This window comes from Lagenorhynchus albirostris, chromosome 20 (assembly GCF_949774975.1).
Source record: "Lagenorhynchus albirostris chromosome 20, mLagAlb1.1, whole genome shotgun sequence".
NCBI classification, from domain to species: Eukaryota; Metazoa; Chordata; class Mammalia; order Artiodactyla; family Delphinidae; genus Lagenorhynchus; species Lagenorhynchus albirostris.
In genome coordinates, this window is record NC_083114.1 from 14,646,943 (window position 1) to 14,661,701 (window position 14,759).

The window sequence follows — 14,759 nt, forward strand, 5'->3', positions numbered from 1 at the left end:
AAAATAAATCTCGTACTATAGTTAACCTGTGCGGTTTTTTAGAGGTTAACAATATAATCATTGCAATCAGGCTTTTTGAATCATTGAAAATAGCTTCCAACTATTACCAAATAGTTCACCAACTTTACGCCTCTCATCACCATGATCATGACTACTTTCCTGAACCTATTAGCCAGGGGTCATAAAGTCAAATTCTTACAGGGGTCAAGCAGATCAATGAGTGAAGCAGGCTAGATGTACAACAATAGGGAATGGTGGAGAATGTGGCAAATAGCACATCTATGTCTAAAAGGGAGCTGATAGTTACCACTGGGGACAGGTCTTCTGATTCTGTAAGAGAAGTCAGAAATCTGGATTTTTATGTGTAATTTAAAAAAACTTAAAAAAAAATCTTGTATATTTAGGAGTAGAAGAATCTTCTCACCCCAATATGTGTCATTCTCTGTTAGGTAAGTTAAAACCTGGTGTTGACTTGGGCTTTCATTGTTTCATGGAGATTTTTGTGGAACAGCTCTTGTAATTTTCACTCATAGTCTACTATTCCCCGAAGCTCAAGCATGATCACGATGAACCAAATCAGAGGACAATTAGTTCTGCAGAAATACCTCAGAGATATTGCAGATACACTGCAATAAAGCAAACATCTCAAAAAAGTGGGTAACAAATTTTTTTGGTTTCCCGGTGCATATAAAAGTTAGGTTTACACTTCACTGTAGTCTATTAAATGTGCGATAGCATTATGTCTAAAAACGATGTACATGCCTTAATTTAGATATACTTTATTGCCGGGACTTCCCTGGCAGTCCAGTGGTTACGATTCCGGGCTGCCAATGCAGGGGGTGCGCGTTCGATCCCTGGTCGGGGGACATAAGATTCCCATATTCTGCAGGGTGCAGCAGAGAAAAAAAAACAAAACTTTATTGCTGAAAAATGCTAACCATCATCTGAGGCTTCAGTGAGTTGTATGTAATCTTTTTGCTGGTGAAGGGTCCTGCCTCAATGTTCTTGGCTGCTGACTGATCAGGATGGTTGCTGCTGAAAGGTCGGGGCGGCTGTAGCCATTGCTTAAAATAAGGCAGTAATGAACAATGAAGTGTGCCACATCAATTGATTCTTTCTTTCACGAGTGACTTCTCCGTAGCAGGCAATGCTGTTTGATAGCATTTTACCTGCAGTAGAACTTCTTTCAAAATTGTAGTCAATCCTCTCAAACTCTGCCACTGCTTTATCAACTAAGTTTATGTAATGTTCTAAATCCTTTCTTGTCATTTCAACAATCTTCATAGCATCTTCACCAGGAGTAGATTCCATCTCAAGAAACCATTTTCTTTGCTCATCCATAAGGAGCAACTCCTCACCCATGAAAGTTTTATTATGAGATTGCAGCAATTCATCACATCTTCAGGCTCCACTTCTAATTCTAGTTCTCTTCCTATTTCCACCACATCTGCAGTTACCTTGTCCACTGAAGTCTTGATCCCCTCAGTCATCCATGAGGGTTGGAATCAACTTCTTCCAAATTCCCGTTAATGTTGATATTTTGACCTCTTCCCATGAATCATGAATGTTCTTAGTGGCATCTAGAATGGTGACTACTTTCCAGAAGGTTTTCAATTGACTTTGCCCAGATGCATCAGAGGAATTAATATCGATGGCAGCTATAGCCTTATGAAATGTATTCCTTAAATAATAAGATTTGAAAGTTGAAATTACTCCTTGATCCATGGGCTGCAGAGTGGATGTTGTGTTAGCAGGCATGAAAACAGCATTAATCTCATTGTATATCTCCATTAGAGCTCTTGGTGACCAGGTGCATTGTCAATGAACATTGTCAATATTTTGAAAGGAATCTTTTCTTCTGAGCCATAGATCTCAACAGTGGGCTTCGAATATTCAGTAAACTATGTTGTAAACAGATGTGCTGTCATCCAGGCTTTGTTGTTCCATTTATAGAGCACAGGTTTTCAACAGGTACCAAAAAACTGGAAAGCATTTCAGATAAGATGTTAATAGCGCAAAGATAGATACATGCCTCAGTGAGACAGATTGACCCTTATACTAGCTAAATAATGAGAGCAATACTCTGTAGGACTGTTATTTTCTGAAGTAAAGTTTATCTGTTTCTCAATTTTATGTGTATAATACTCTCCTGGTGCTAGCTTTGACTGGCGAATTTTGAAATGTTGGCCCCAGTAATGATTGTGCTAGTTTATAATCTTTATTAGATTATGAGTATAATCCCCAAAAGTGTTAGAAATATTTCCAAGCAGTTTCTGATCTTTTGTTTTTTTGTTTTGTTTTCTTTTTTGTTTTTTGTGGTACGCGGGCCTCTCACTGTTGTGGCCTCTCCCTTTGCAGAGCACAGGCTCCAGACGCGCAGGCTCAGCGGCCATGGCTCACAGGCCCAGCCGCTCCGCGGCATGTGGGATCTTCCCGAACCGGGGCATGAACCCGTGTCCCCTGCATTGGCAGGCAGACTCTCAACCACTGCGCCACCAGGGAAGCCCCTATCTTGGTTTTTGACATGCCTTCCTCATTAAGCTTAAAGTAAGAGACACGCGCATCTCCCTTCATTTGAATACTTCGAGGGCACTGTAGGGTTATTAATTGGCCTAATTTCAATACTGCTGTGTCTCGGGGAATAGGGAGGCCTGAGGAGAGAGAGAAACAGGGGAACAGCTTGGTCGATGGAGCAGTCAGAACACACTCAACACTTATCAATTGTTTGCTGGGCACAGTTTGTGGCACCCCAAAACAATTACAAAAGTAACATCAAAGATCACTGATAACAGATCACCATAACAAATATAATAATAATGAAAAAGTTTGAAATATTGTGAGAATTACCAAAATGTGACACAGAGACACAAAGTGTGCAAATGCTGTTGGAAAAATGGCACCAATAGACTTGCTCGATGCAGGGTTGCCACAAGCCTTCAATTTGTAAAAATCGCAATATCTGTGACGCTCAATAAAGCGAAGGGCAATAAAACAAAGTATGCCTGCGCTGTGCTGAGGACTTTACCTGCATTACTTGATCCTGTGAACAACCCTATAAAGTAGTCATGATCGTCTCAACTTTGATGATGAGGACACTTGGGCTCAGAATGCTTAACTAAGTAATAGAGGGGGACTAAGCTGGAATTCATACCAAGCTGATCCAAAGCCTGGGACCTGGAGTAGGAGAGAAGCTATCACAGAAGGGGCAAAAGTTGAATAATAAAGACAAACCACCTCTCTCATAATTTCCTGTTGTTGCAACAACCCTAACAGGTAGGTGTTGGAATCCCCGTTTTACAGATGAGGAAACTGAGGATTAGAGAAACAAAACAACATGCTCAAACTCACACAACTAGCAGGAGGTGTAGTTGGGATTTGAACTCAAGGCAGTTTGACCCCACAGTCCATGCTCCTTCCTCTACATTGCAGTATCTTGGAGACTAAGGATTAGGATAAAGCTACCAGAAAGCGATTGAGAACATCTTACTGCTTTAGGAGTTTGGGGGTTGTAGCAGAGATATTCATCATTCACTGAATATCCTTGTGCTCTTCACATTTCCCTGCTCGCTTGCCATTAACTAGCCCATGTGAATAGTTCTAGTCAAGGGGCTATGGATAGAATTAACGGTGTCACTTTCAGACAAAGCAAAGCAGAATGGATGCATATTTTTTCACTTCTTCCTTCCTCTGACATGGCAACTGGGGAGAACATCTGTTAGTCTGGGATTTGAATAATGATGTGGAACAGAGCTACCTGCTCACATGTAAGTGAGAAGTAGATCCTTGTGTTAAACCACTATTCTTTAGGGTTAATTTGTTACTGCAGCATAACTTAGCCTATCCTAACACAGGTATTTTCATTGGCATAATTCAAATACTCAGAAAACTTTCATTATAGTAAGAATTCAGGGGAAAGTTTAATCTAGTTTAATGAAATACGGCTTAATTTCAAGGGCAAGTTCATAATAATCCCCATCCCTCCCACCAGGGACCCTGAGTCATATAAAATGCTGAATAACCTGCAGTAAAATCATAATTTTCCCTCGGAATAGACTTACATCTATTGACAACACATCTTTAAGGAAATAGGGCAGCAGTAGTGCAGCTAGAAAAAAATTAATTCATTTGTTTCATTTTATTAAAAAAGACAAATTATACTTAATCTCATGCCAGCAACTACAGAAAATAAAATCTATATGTTAATGACAAATTCCTTAACACTCATATAATCTTTTTTCAAGAGCCTATCTCTGAAACATCAAGGTTGTATAGCAAACGTCATGGGCAGTTTTTTTGTATGTAATACTAGAAAACATGAAGGACACTACTGTGAATTCTCAAAAACCTGTGCTCTCAGAGGATTGTGTACATATTAAGAAAAAATTGGAGATCTGGTGTTCCTGCCAACAGATTCCTAAAGTGTTGCTGTGGAAACTCATGAATTATTTGTCTTTATTTCTCTGGGCAATCTTGGTAGTAACAATAGTGTCAGCCTCTGTTTAAATTATAGGTATTAACAGCAATCTCTTACATTTTCATGTTACCTTATAGTTTATAAAACATTTTACACATGTCTTGTTTGATCCTCACAGTCACTCTGTGAGACAGGTAGTGATATCATTATTTATGATGATTTTGGCTCTAGGTGAGTACTACAATTGCTCTCGGTTTTGTACAGGACAATCATTCAGCCCTTTTGCCTTATGGGTAATCACTGTATGCCAGTAAGAATTGAGATAGGAGATGAGAAATTAAACTAACACATGTAATTTTTAGAACTTCTCAAAACTGAGTTCTCTGAGTTACCTGAAGTATAGTGACATCACATAGCAATAGTTATACTCCAATAAACACTTCCCTTATATTGTACTATGCTAAGCACCTTATGTATAACTTACTTAATCTTTGTAACAATCACATAAGAAGGGTCCTATTTTTATCACACCCATTTTACAGGGGAGGAAAACTGAGGCACAGAGAATTTAAGTCACACGTCCTGGGTCACACAGTTTGTTAGTGGCTAAATAAGAATTGAGACCAAGGTTGTATGGTTCCTGGGTCTTTCACCATTAGACAAAATTGCCTCTTACATTAATGACTAACTTATATAGTACTTCCTACATGGCAGGAACAAACATATATAAACTCATTTAATCCCTATAAGCAACACATTTAACATTTGAATTCAAATCGAAATTAGATTTAGGAGATAGGGAGGAAAAAGAGGATGGGTAAAAAAGGAGGGGTGCGGAGAGAGAGAGAGAGACAGACAGGAAGAACAACTTAAAAGTGCCTGCAATGAGACATGCCATTCAACTGAAAGAACATGTGCCCTGAAGTGAGTATGAGATGAGGAGGAGAATCAGCTCCCCTGGCCAGTCCCAGTTAATTCCCTCATGGCTCTCAAAGTGTGAGCATCTCATGTGCTGAGGAAGAATCTAGTGCTCACAGATTTGCCAACTACTTCATTTGGTTCTCAACCGAAGAAACAGCAATCTCTTCCCATACTGGAATAGAAACCTGCCCTGCAGTGCTTATTAAGAGGAGGTGTTTGGGTCTCTGAAGTGATACTTTCCCAGAGAATTTCCAAGGATAGTGTTGACTATAGTCTATTTTTGCCTGACTTTGGAACTTTATCTCTGAGTAAGCTGCAACCCACTTGTATCACTGAACATGAGCCGGGTCAAAGGGAGTAGCTGGATTCCTATAGCTGTAACGCAACTCTGCTGCATATATTCAACATTGCTCATAGAAAAGTTTCAGCTACCAGATGTACATGAAGCTACCACATGTACGAACAGAAAAACAGGCCTCTCCTCCTGGCTCAGCCACTAAAGAGCTGCTCAGCTCAAGGGTGTCACATAATCTTTCAGAGACTCTGAACTAAGGGACTATACCAAAAGACCATCTCTAAGATCCTGCGAGCCCTCATATTATATGACTGACATTTAAAAAAATAATTTAATGGTAACAAAACTTAGGAAGTCTTACCTCCTTGTGCGTCATTTTGCAAACTGTATGTTCCTCTTGCAACAGATTCTCATCCCAAAACAGGTCATTTTTCACTCCAGCTGTCATTTGTAGGCAGTTTATAGGCAGCTCAAGGGCATCATTTAAAACACTGCACTAAAGAGGATATAGACTTTGCTGTCGATAAAGAATCATAGCCTTGAATTCCTGAATTTTATAGTTATGGTACTCATAAAAGTGTTTAATAACAAACTTGGCTCACTTGGAAATCACCAGTCTAAAGGACTTTGCCCCAATCTGACATGTGGATCATATTTGTTTTTAAGAAAATATTTAACAATCTATTAACAATTTCATATTTCTGCTTAAGATTTCTGCACAACCTCTTTCAATCACTCTAGATGTAGGCATAATGTGTTTTATGATTCCACAATGCTATTAAGTTAAGCATCTTGGGACTTCCCTGGTGGCGCAGTGGTTGAGAATCTGCCTGCCAGTTCAGGGAACACGGGTTTGATCCCTGGTCCAGGAAGATCCCACATGCTGCGGAGCAACTAAGCCCATGCGCCACAACTACTGAGCCTGTGCTCCTAGAGCCCGTGAGCCACAACTACTGAGCCCACGTGCTGCAACTACTGAAGCCCACGCGCCTAGAGCCCATGCTCTGCAGCAAGAGAAGCCACCACAATGAGAAGCCCGCGCACTGCAATGAAGAGTAGCCCCCGCTTACCGCAATTAGAGAAAGCCCGTGTGCAGCAATGAAGACCCAACACAGCCAAAATAAATAAATAAAATTAATTAATTAAAAAAAAAGTTAAGCATCTATTAAGCTATTAAGGCTTCTATCATTGACTTTGTTTTGTCATGATGAGTGGTTATCATGATTTTCTACCTATATTAGACCAATTAAAATGGGCCAATGCGAAAACTTAACAGCTGCATACGTATGGGCCCAAGAAAAACTTCCTGATTATGTTCCATTTGTCAAAGCCTAGAGTAAAAGCACCCATAAAACTAAACCATCCACAAATGGAATATCCACAATGGTTACTTCATTGCAAATTGAAAAATGACGTTCAGCAGTTTATAAATCTGCAAGTTTATTATTTAAACTGACATGTCTCAAGTACTTGTTTCAAAATTCTTTCACTTACATTATATCTTTTGATCCTTAGGCTTAGAGAGCCTGAACTCTTAGTCTCTGGAATCAGACTACCTAGGTATATATCCAAATTCTACCACTTTACTAGCTGTGTGGTGATAGGCAAGTTACCTAACCTCTCTGTTCCTGCATTCCCTCATCTATAAAATGGGGATAGAAATAGAATCTACCTCCTGACTTATGGTTACTATGAGGATTAAATGAGCTGAGACGTGTACACTGTAAGTCACACTAAGCACTCACTGAATTTTAGCTATTATAGCTACTATCCCACTTTACAGAAGAAACTGAGCCTCAGATTAAATGATTTTTTACACCTATAAACAGGAGTTGGGACTTAAAAACAAGGTCTAATGAACTTCAAACCTTTGCCTCTTAACTCCACATTGCTTTTCTTATTTAAGAGAAGAAACCAGGCTTTCTAACAGAGAGTTTTTAAGGAACATATTCTTTTCTTTTTTTAGTCCTTAAAAGAGAGGACAAGTTTTTCATCTACTTTCAGGGTGAGATGCATATTATCTTCTTTTAGTTTTTTATTTGCCCTGTGAATGTGTCCAGTTTTACTTTTATCTGATGAATTATTCTTGGAACAAGGAAGAAAGAAAATTAAATGAAAGAAAAATAAAATGAGATGCACAAATGGGAATCTGATGAGAAAATATTATAAAGAATGTGCATTAGAAAAGGTGGATTTGAGTCACCACCTCCTTCGTATTAACTATATTTCTCAGATTTTTATACTTTGTCTCAAGAAACACCTCTGAAAAGAGTACAAGAATGTCATAATTATTACACTTAAATATTTGCTTAAGATAGCAAAGAATGTAGTCCATGAACAAAAGAAGAAATAAAGAAAGCTCTGGTTTTGTTCGTTGCACCATTAAGGAAAACCAGTCTAACAGCATTCCTAAAAGGAAACCGGGATCTATGGTCTCCAATGATGCTTATTATTTTCTCTCAAGTCCAATTTCTCCTTTTTCATCTCTATCATTTTCTCTTCCATGTGCCTTTCTTTTCCTTTCATACTCATCTCAATCTTTCTGTGATTCTACAATTTAGGTTTTGGTGATCACGGGTGATCATTTTCTAAAAACGATTAGTTCAAAGAGAAGCATTCTCAGAGTAGCCCAGCTAGGGCCTCCTTGTGGCTAGATCTTCACAGCGTTATATCCGTTCCTTATTTTGTTGTTGTTCACAAGGATCTGGCAAAAGGAAAGAAAAACAAGGGCAATTTCCCTGCATCTTCCAGAATAAGGTCTTAACCCCCAATGGACACAATGGGCTCTCCGCGTTGGGCCCCTGCCTTCTCGCTCTTTAGTTCCAACCATGCTCAGTGTCTTCAGTTCCCAGACAGAGACTTGCTGCCTTAAATTCTTCTTAAAAGAAGAATTACCTCCAGGTAGAATGCCTTTCCTCAATCATTATCATTTAACAAACCCCTAATTGCCCCAAATTCAAATCATTTCTCCTCTCTTCCAAGGAGCTCTCCCTAAACCTCCCGGTCTGACTTACATATTCCTCTTTCATGCTCCACATTACACCATGCAAACCTCTACCAGAGCATAATGGTTAGGGTTAGGATTGGGGTTAGGGTGATTCACCTCCAAAACATATCCAATTTTCATCCACTTCCTTTCATCTCCACTGCTGCCCTCTTGATCAAGGTCTCCAGTCACCTTTTGCCTGGACAATTATAGTCTCCTAACAGGTCTCTGGCTTACATTCCCATCTCCCTTCAGTCTCGCATTTACACTGCAGCTAGAGTGACCTTTTTAAGAAGAAATATTTCATATATACAAAAATATAGATAACGTATGAAATCAGGTGTAACAAATAAGATGAAAACCCACGTACCCACCACCAGTTGAAGAAACGCAATATTGCCAATACCTTTGAAGCTTGCTGTGTCTCTTTCCCAAAGGCAAACACTACCTTAAATTCGATGTTTAATATTCCCTTGTTTTCTTTTTTTAACATCTTCATTGGATTATAATTGCTTTACATTGTTGTGTTAGTTGCTGCTGTATAACAAAGTGAATCAGCTATACATATACATATATCCCCATATCTCCTCCCTCTTGCGTCTACCTTCCACCCTCCCTATCCCACCCCTCTAGGTAGTCACAAAGCACCGAGCTGATCTCCCTGTGCTATGCGGCTGCTTCCCACTAGCTATCTATTTTACATTTGGTAGTGTATATATGTCCATGCCACTCTCTCACTTCATCCCAGCTTACCCTTCCCCCTCCTCGAGTCCTCAAGTCCATTCTCTACATCTGCATCTTTATTCCTGTCCTGCCCTTAGGTTCTTCAGAACTTTTTTTTTAGATTCCATACATATGTGTTAGCATATGGTATTTGTTTTTCTCTTTCTGACTTACTTCACTCTGTATGACAGACTCTAGGTCCATCCACCTCACTACAAATAACTCAATTTCGTTTCTTTTTATGGCTGAGTAATATTCCACTGTATATATGTGCCACATCTTCTTTATCCATTCATCTGTCGATGGACACTTAGGTTGCTTCCATGTCCTGGCTATTGTAAATAGAGCTGCAATGAACATTGTGGTACATGACTCTTTTTGAATTACGGTTTTCTCAGGGTATATGCCCAGTAGTGGGATTGGGTTGTTTGTTTTTTTGATATTGAGCTGCATGAGCTGCTTGTATATTCCCTTGTTTTAAAAACAAATTCTTTTACCACATATGTCTGTATGTCTAAACAATACATTATGTAATTTTGTTTGTTGTTGAACTTTTAAAAAGTGGTTGTGTGTCATTTGCTTTGCAATTTGCTCTTTGCACTCAACATTACGTTTCTGAAATTCACCCACGTTGATTTTCATCTTCTCTATAGTAGTCCATTGTATGAATATGTCACAATTCACACACACTCCTGTTGATGAACTATTGGGTTTTTTCCAGGTTCTATGCAATCACCAGCAATGCTCACATAAACAGTCATGACTGTGACGCCTAGGGCACGTATGCAAGAATTTCTCTAGGGCAGGGCTGTCCAATGGAACTTACTCTGCTGATGAAAGAGTTCTGTATCTATGCTCTCCAATATAGTAGCCGCACGTCATTACTGAGCACTTGGAATGTGACTACTACTATTGAGAAAGTAGATTTTTAACTTTAATCTTAATGAATAAATTTAAATAGCCACAAGTGGCTAGTGGCTAGTGGCTACCATACTGGACAGTGTAGTTTTCGAATACAAACCCACGAATAAAGTTTCTGGGCTATAGAGTACTTGCATCTTCAACTTGACAAATATTGACAAATGTTTTCCAACTTGGTAATATTATTTAAATCTCCTCAAGCAGTATGTAACGATTGCCAATATTACTTTTTAATACCTGCCTTTAAAACTTTTGCCTATCAAGAGATAACATGGCATCTTATTAAAATTTTATTGTGCATTTCCAACATTACTGTTGCCATTCATTCTTCCTTTTGTGTGAAATGCCTGTTTAGGTCTTTTTTCCATTTTTTATTGGGTTTTTTGTCTTTTTCCTACTGACGCTTAGGCGCTCTCTACATACTTTTAGTATTATTTTTTAATTTGCCTTGACACTGGATCTGTTTAACTAGGGAAGCCCCATAGAAGCAATAGGCAGAAGGCATATCTGCAAAGGCAGGTGATGCCACTCACTGAATTTATATGCATTTTCTTTTCTAAAATTGTGGATTCATGCTAGAATCCTGCTTCTTGTAGCTTTGTTCCATGAGATGTCACAGGGTTCAACAGTATCTTTTCTGGATGGAGTTACAGGGGTAGGTCTGAACAATCCTACTCTTAGGGAAACGTCTTCCTGGCTTGGTCATCTGGGGCAGACCCATTGCAAAACCAGCTTTCCTCTGCTCTTCTTCTCCGTGCCCACACACGGGCCGAGTGTATGGGTGTGAGTTGCTCGGTGGGAAACTGGTACTAAGGGTGACACCCTGGCAATGAGGGCAGAGCAGGAGACCTGGCAAAGTGATGATGATAGGAATTTCTGGGCATGGGGTGGGGAAATGTAGTCATTGGCATGAAAAGGGTAGCAGTAAAACTGGCCCCTCCACCTTCTCCAGTGATTCCATCCCTCCTCTTTTCCAGTGCTTATATTCTAGCCATGGTACCTTCTCTGCCACATATTTAATCTCTCATCTGTACTGGTTCCTGCCTTTCACCCTCCAGGTAGACATTAGTTTTCCTTTTCTCCCAAAAGACCTTCCCTGGTATTTCCTTCCCTCTCAACTTACTGCAGTGTGGTGGCTTCTGCCCACCCCACCATTCACTGAAGCTGTCCTCTCTAAGGTTGCCTCTGACGTAGTTACCAAACTTTTCTGGAGCTTTCAGTCCCATTCACCATCTTCTCCTTGCCTTCCTGGGATTCCAGGGCATAACTCTACGGGTCTTCTCCTCCCTCTCTCAGTGCTCTTTCTGTGATTTACTGCTAGCTTCTCTGTCTTCACCCATTCTTTAATGCCACTATTTCCAGAGTTAATGGTACCCCCCCTTATGGCATCCTTGTAACAAGCAGTAAAAGGTTCACCATACTCTGATTGGGTGCAGCCCTGGGCCAGGGCATGTGGCTTCAGGTCCCATTCACCCCACTCAGCCTGGTACCCTTGTGCCATTAACACCCTGCACAACAGCATGCAGCTGCCCAGGGTACAATCTTGGTGCTCATCTTTTTCTTCTTTATTCTCTTTCCCTGTGCAACCTCGTTGACTTTCATGGTTCGAAGACCTGTGTAATTCTAGACATCTTTTAATCTGCCTCCTGGACTTCTTTTCCTGGGTGTCCTGTGGGCATCCCAAACTTGCCAAGGCCCAAACTAATTTCATTACCCACTCACTTGCATATTCCCAAACATATCCATTTTTCTGTATTCCTTCTCTAAGTTAAGGACACCACCATGCATCCACTCCTCAAGTGAAAACTTCCAGATTATCTGTGCTTCCTCCTTTTCCACAGTTTAAAGCTTCTATCATCCCCCAAGTGCACTGCTGGGTTAGCCTTCTAACTAGTTTCCCTAGGTCCAGAATCTCTCCCCTCCAAATCACTCTCCCCACTGCTCTTGCATTTCTTTCTTTACATAGAAATGAGCATATGGTTCCCTTGTTCAAAAACCTACATTGGCTTCTAGTTAACCATAAGATAAAGTCCAGATACTCAGGCATGACATACAAAAGCCTTCATATTCTGGCCCAAATCTACCTTTCCAGTCCTACACTTTGTCCCTGCTCTCAACACCTTCCCTGATCTTAACCACATCAGACTATGATGCACAGTTTCTTGAACATAATTTTGCCACATGCTTTAATGCCCCAGTGCCTTTGCTGGTGCCTTGCATGCCCTTCCTCTGTGTTTTGCCTTGTGAAAGCCCATCATCCACTCTTTAAGACTATGTTCACTGTGACCCCTTTTTTCAGGCACCTCTGGTCCAATTAACAGCTCCTTCCTCACTGCTTTTACATCTCTACTGTTATGTTAATACAGATTCTCCAAAAGTTATTTTGCATCTTTTTCGCTACATTGTGTGTTTCTTAAGGGCAAGTTTAAGCTTAAGGTCTCCATATCATCAGCAGTTTGCCCAGTGACTGTACATGGTAGATATTGAATAAAATTTTATGAGTTGAATTGGGCAGGATGCGTGAACATCATTTTGTGAAAGGACCAATGATTTCTTTCAGCATAATTTTCAACCTGTTCCTTTTCTTCAGACATCAGAAGATTCTCAGAATGGGACAGCTGATGGGCCCTGTTGGAGACAGTTGCTATGTCATATCCCCAAACTTTGGCTAGGTCTCTCTAGGGACACAGAGACTGTGATTTCTCAAATGACTGATTGGTGTCTGAGTATGGTTTTTCCCCAGATATTAGAGTTCCTTAGAATCAGAGATTATTTTCAATCTAGGACCTAGATGCTAGGTTCCACAGAAGACTCTCACTGCTCTAAGTAGCAGAGTCAGGCTTTTCAGTGGTAGACAGATCTATCTGGATTTGTTTCATCACCTTTGGGTCCCAGCCAACATCTCACTGAAGTTTGAGATTTTAGAGCACGAAAAACAACACAAAAAGGCTTCACTATCTCAAAACCTTGTTAAACTTCTCAGTTATCCTGAAAGCCTGGGGACGAGGGCCCGCTCATTTGAAGGTTTTGTAGAGGGCTGGACAAACAAAACAGTATCGATGCATCAGACTGACTTCTTTCACTTCCCTTAGCTAGGTAGGAGACACTCACTGACTCCATGAAGCCCAGAATGGGTAGTTTCCTCGAAATGAGCAATTGTATGTTTTTTATGTTGTTGGTTTTTTGTTTTTTTTTTTGGCTGCTTTGGGTTTTTTGGCCGCGCGCAGGCTTTCCCTAGTTGCCGCGAGCGGGGGTTACTTTTCCACGCAGTGCGTGGGCTTCTCATTGTGGTGGCTTCTCTTGCTATGGACCACGGGCTCTAGGCACGCAGGCTTCAATAGTTGCAGCATGCGGGCTCAGTACTTGTGGCTTGCATGGGCTTAGTTGCTCCACAGCATGTGGGATTTTCCCGGACCAGGGATCGAACCCGTGTCTCCTGCATGGGCAGGCGGATTCTTAACCACTGCGCCACCAGGGAGGTTCCAGCAATTGTATGTTTGTTGAACCCTGGTAGCAACTGAGTGGGTAAGAAAGAGCTTGATTCCATTTCCCCTCAAACACAAAAAACATTGCCATTGAAAGTGCTGTGGCTGGTCGGCCAAGGATGCCTATTGGAATAGCTTTCGGGTTCATTTCTGAAACGAGTCAACCCATCCTAAGCCCAGTGCTTAATTATGCGGCCCCTGAGCCCGCCCTACCGCCTTGGAGCCCCCTTTTGGCCTCTGAAAAGGCTTCATGGAGCCAATTTCACAAAGCTAGGGTATTCGGTCTCCGGGCCCAGCATGTAACCCCTCGAGTTCCACGCTCGGGGCTGACCTTATCCCAGGAGGGCGCCCCGGTGGTCAGGAAGCATAATCACGGCTGTCTGTGGACGCCGGCTCCGCCGGGGCCGACGGCTGGCAGCGCTGAGGGAGAGCTTGGGCCTGAGCCGAGGGGAACCCGCCCGTGGCGGGGGCGCAGGCGGCTGCAGCGCGTCAGCGACCCGCCCCCTCGGCCCTCCCACGGGCGGGGCCAGCCCCGATGGCGCTGACTCAGCAACGCGTGGGGGGAGTTTTGTCCCTCCGCGGACCCCGTTTCTCTCAGCCGTCCGCCACCGCTGAGCCGGTTTCCTTTTTCCGGCGGTCGGGGTGCGAGAGACAGGTCGGGCAGCTTAGGCAGTGAGCCGCTGTGCAGCCCCGGCTCTTGCCTGAGGACCCCGAAACTACCGTTCCCCCGCCGGGCAGCGTGGGCGCCATGAACGACGCGGGTGAGGCGCCACTCTTCCCCGCCGAGGGTAAGCCGGGGGGCGCGGGTGGCCTCTGGGGACTCAGCTGCGCCCCGGAGGCCCGGCGGCGGGGAAGGGCCGGGGCGGCGGGGAAGGGCCGGGGCCGGGTCCCGGGGCGATGGTGAGGGTAGAGCTTTCTGGGTGGGCTGGAGCGGCCCGGAGGGAGGCAGCGTCGTGGGCGAGGACGCCGGTGAAGGGCTTCTCCGCTGCTATGGTCACCACGGGATGCTCTTAC

General features: G+C 42.3%; 1 protein-coding gene and 1 long non-coding RNA gene across 7 annotated transcripts in view; one reads left to right on the forward strand and one right to left on the reverse strand.

The window, feature by feature from the left end:
• Window positions 1–781: 781 nt before the first annotated feature.
• On the reverse strand, window positions 782–14,181 carry LOC132511111 (uncharacterized). Its single transcript, XR_009537522.1, has 4 exons — window positions 14,077–14,181; window positions 5,992–6,126; window positions 4,059–4,105; window positions 782–1,982 (listed from the first exon to the last, which is right to left on the reverse strand). It is a non-coding gene; the product is annotated as an uncharacterized LOC132511111 (long non-coding RNA).
• Window positions 14,182–14,331: 150 nt separating this feature from the next.
• Window positions 14,332–14,759, forward strand: part of BLMH (bleomycin hydrolase) — a 44,020-nt gene continuing 43,592 nt past the window's right edge. For 4 of the 6 annotated variants that reach the window (XR_009537519.1, XR_009537520.1, XR_009537521.1 and 1 more), the window contains exon 1: window positions 14,332–14,533. Coding sequence is in view for 3 of the 6 variants with exons in the window: in XM_060133934.1 (XP_059989917.1) it covers window positions 14,494–14,533 (40 nt within the window). In the remaining 3 variants the exon portion in view is untranslated. The remainder of the gene's footprint in view (window positions 14,534–14,759) is intronic. The other 2 variants (XM_060133932.1, XM_060133933.1) reach the window with 1 other exon arrangement.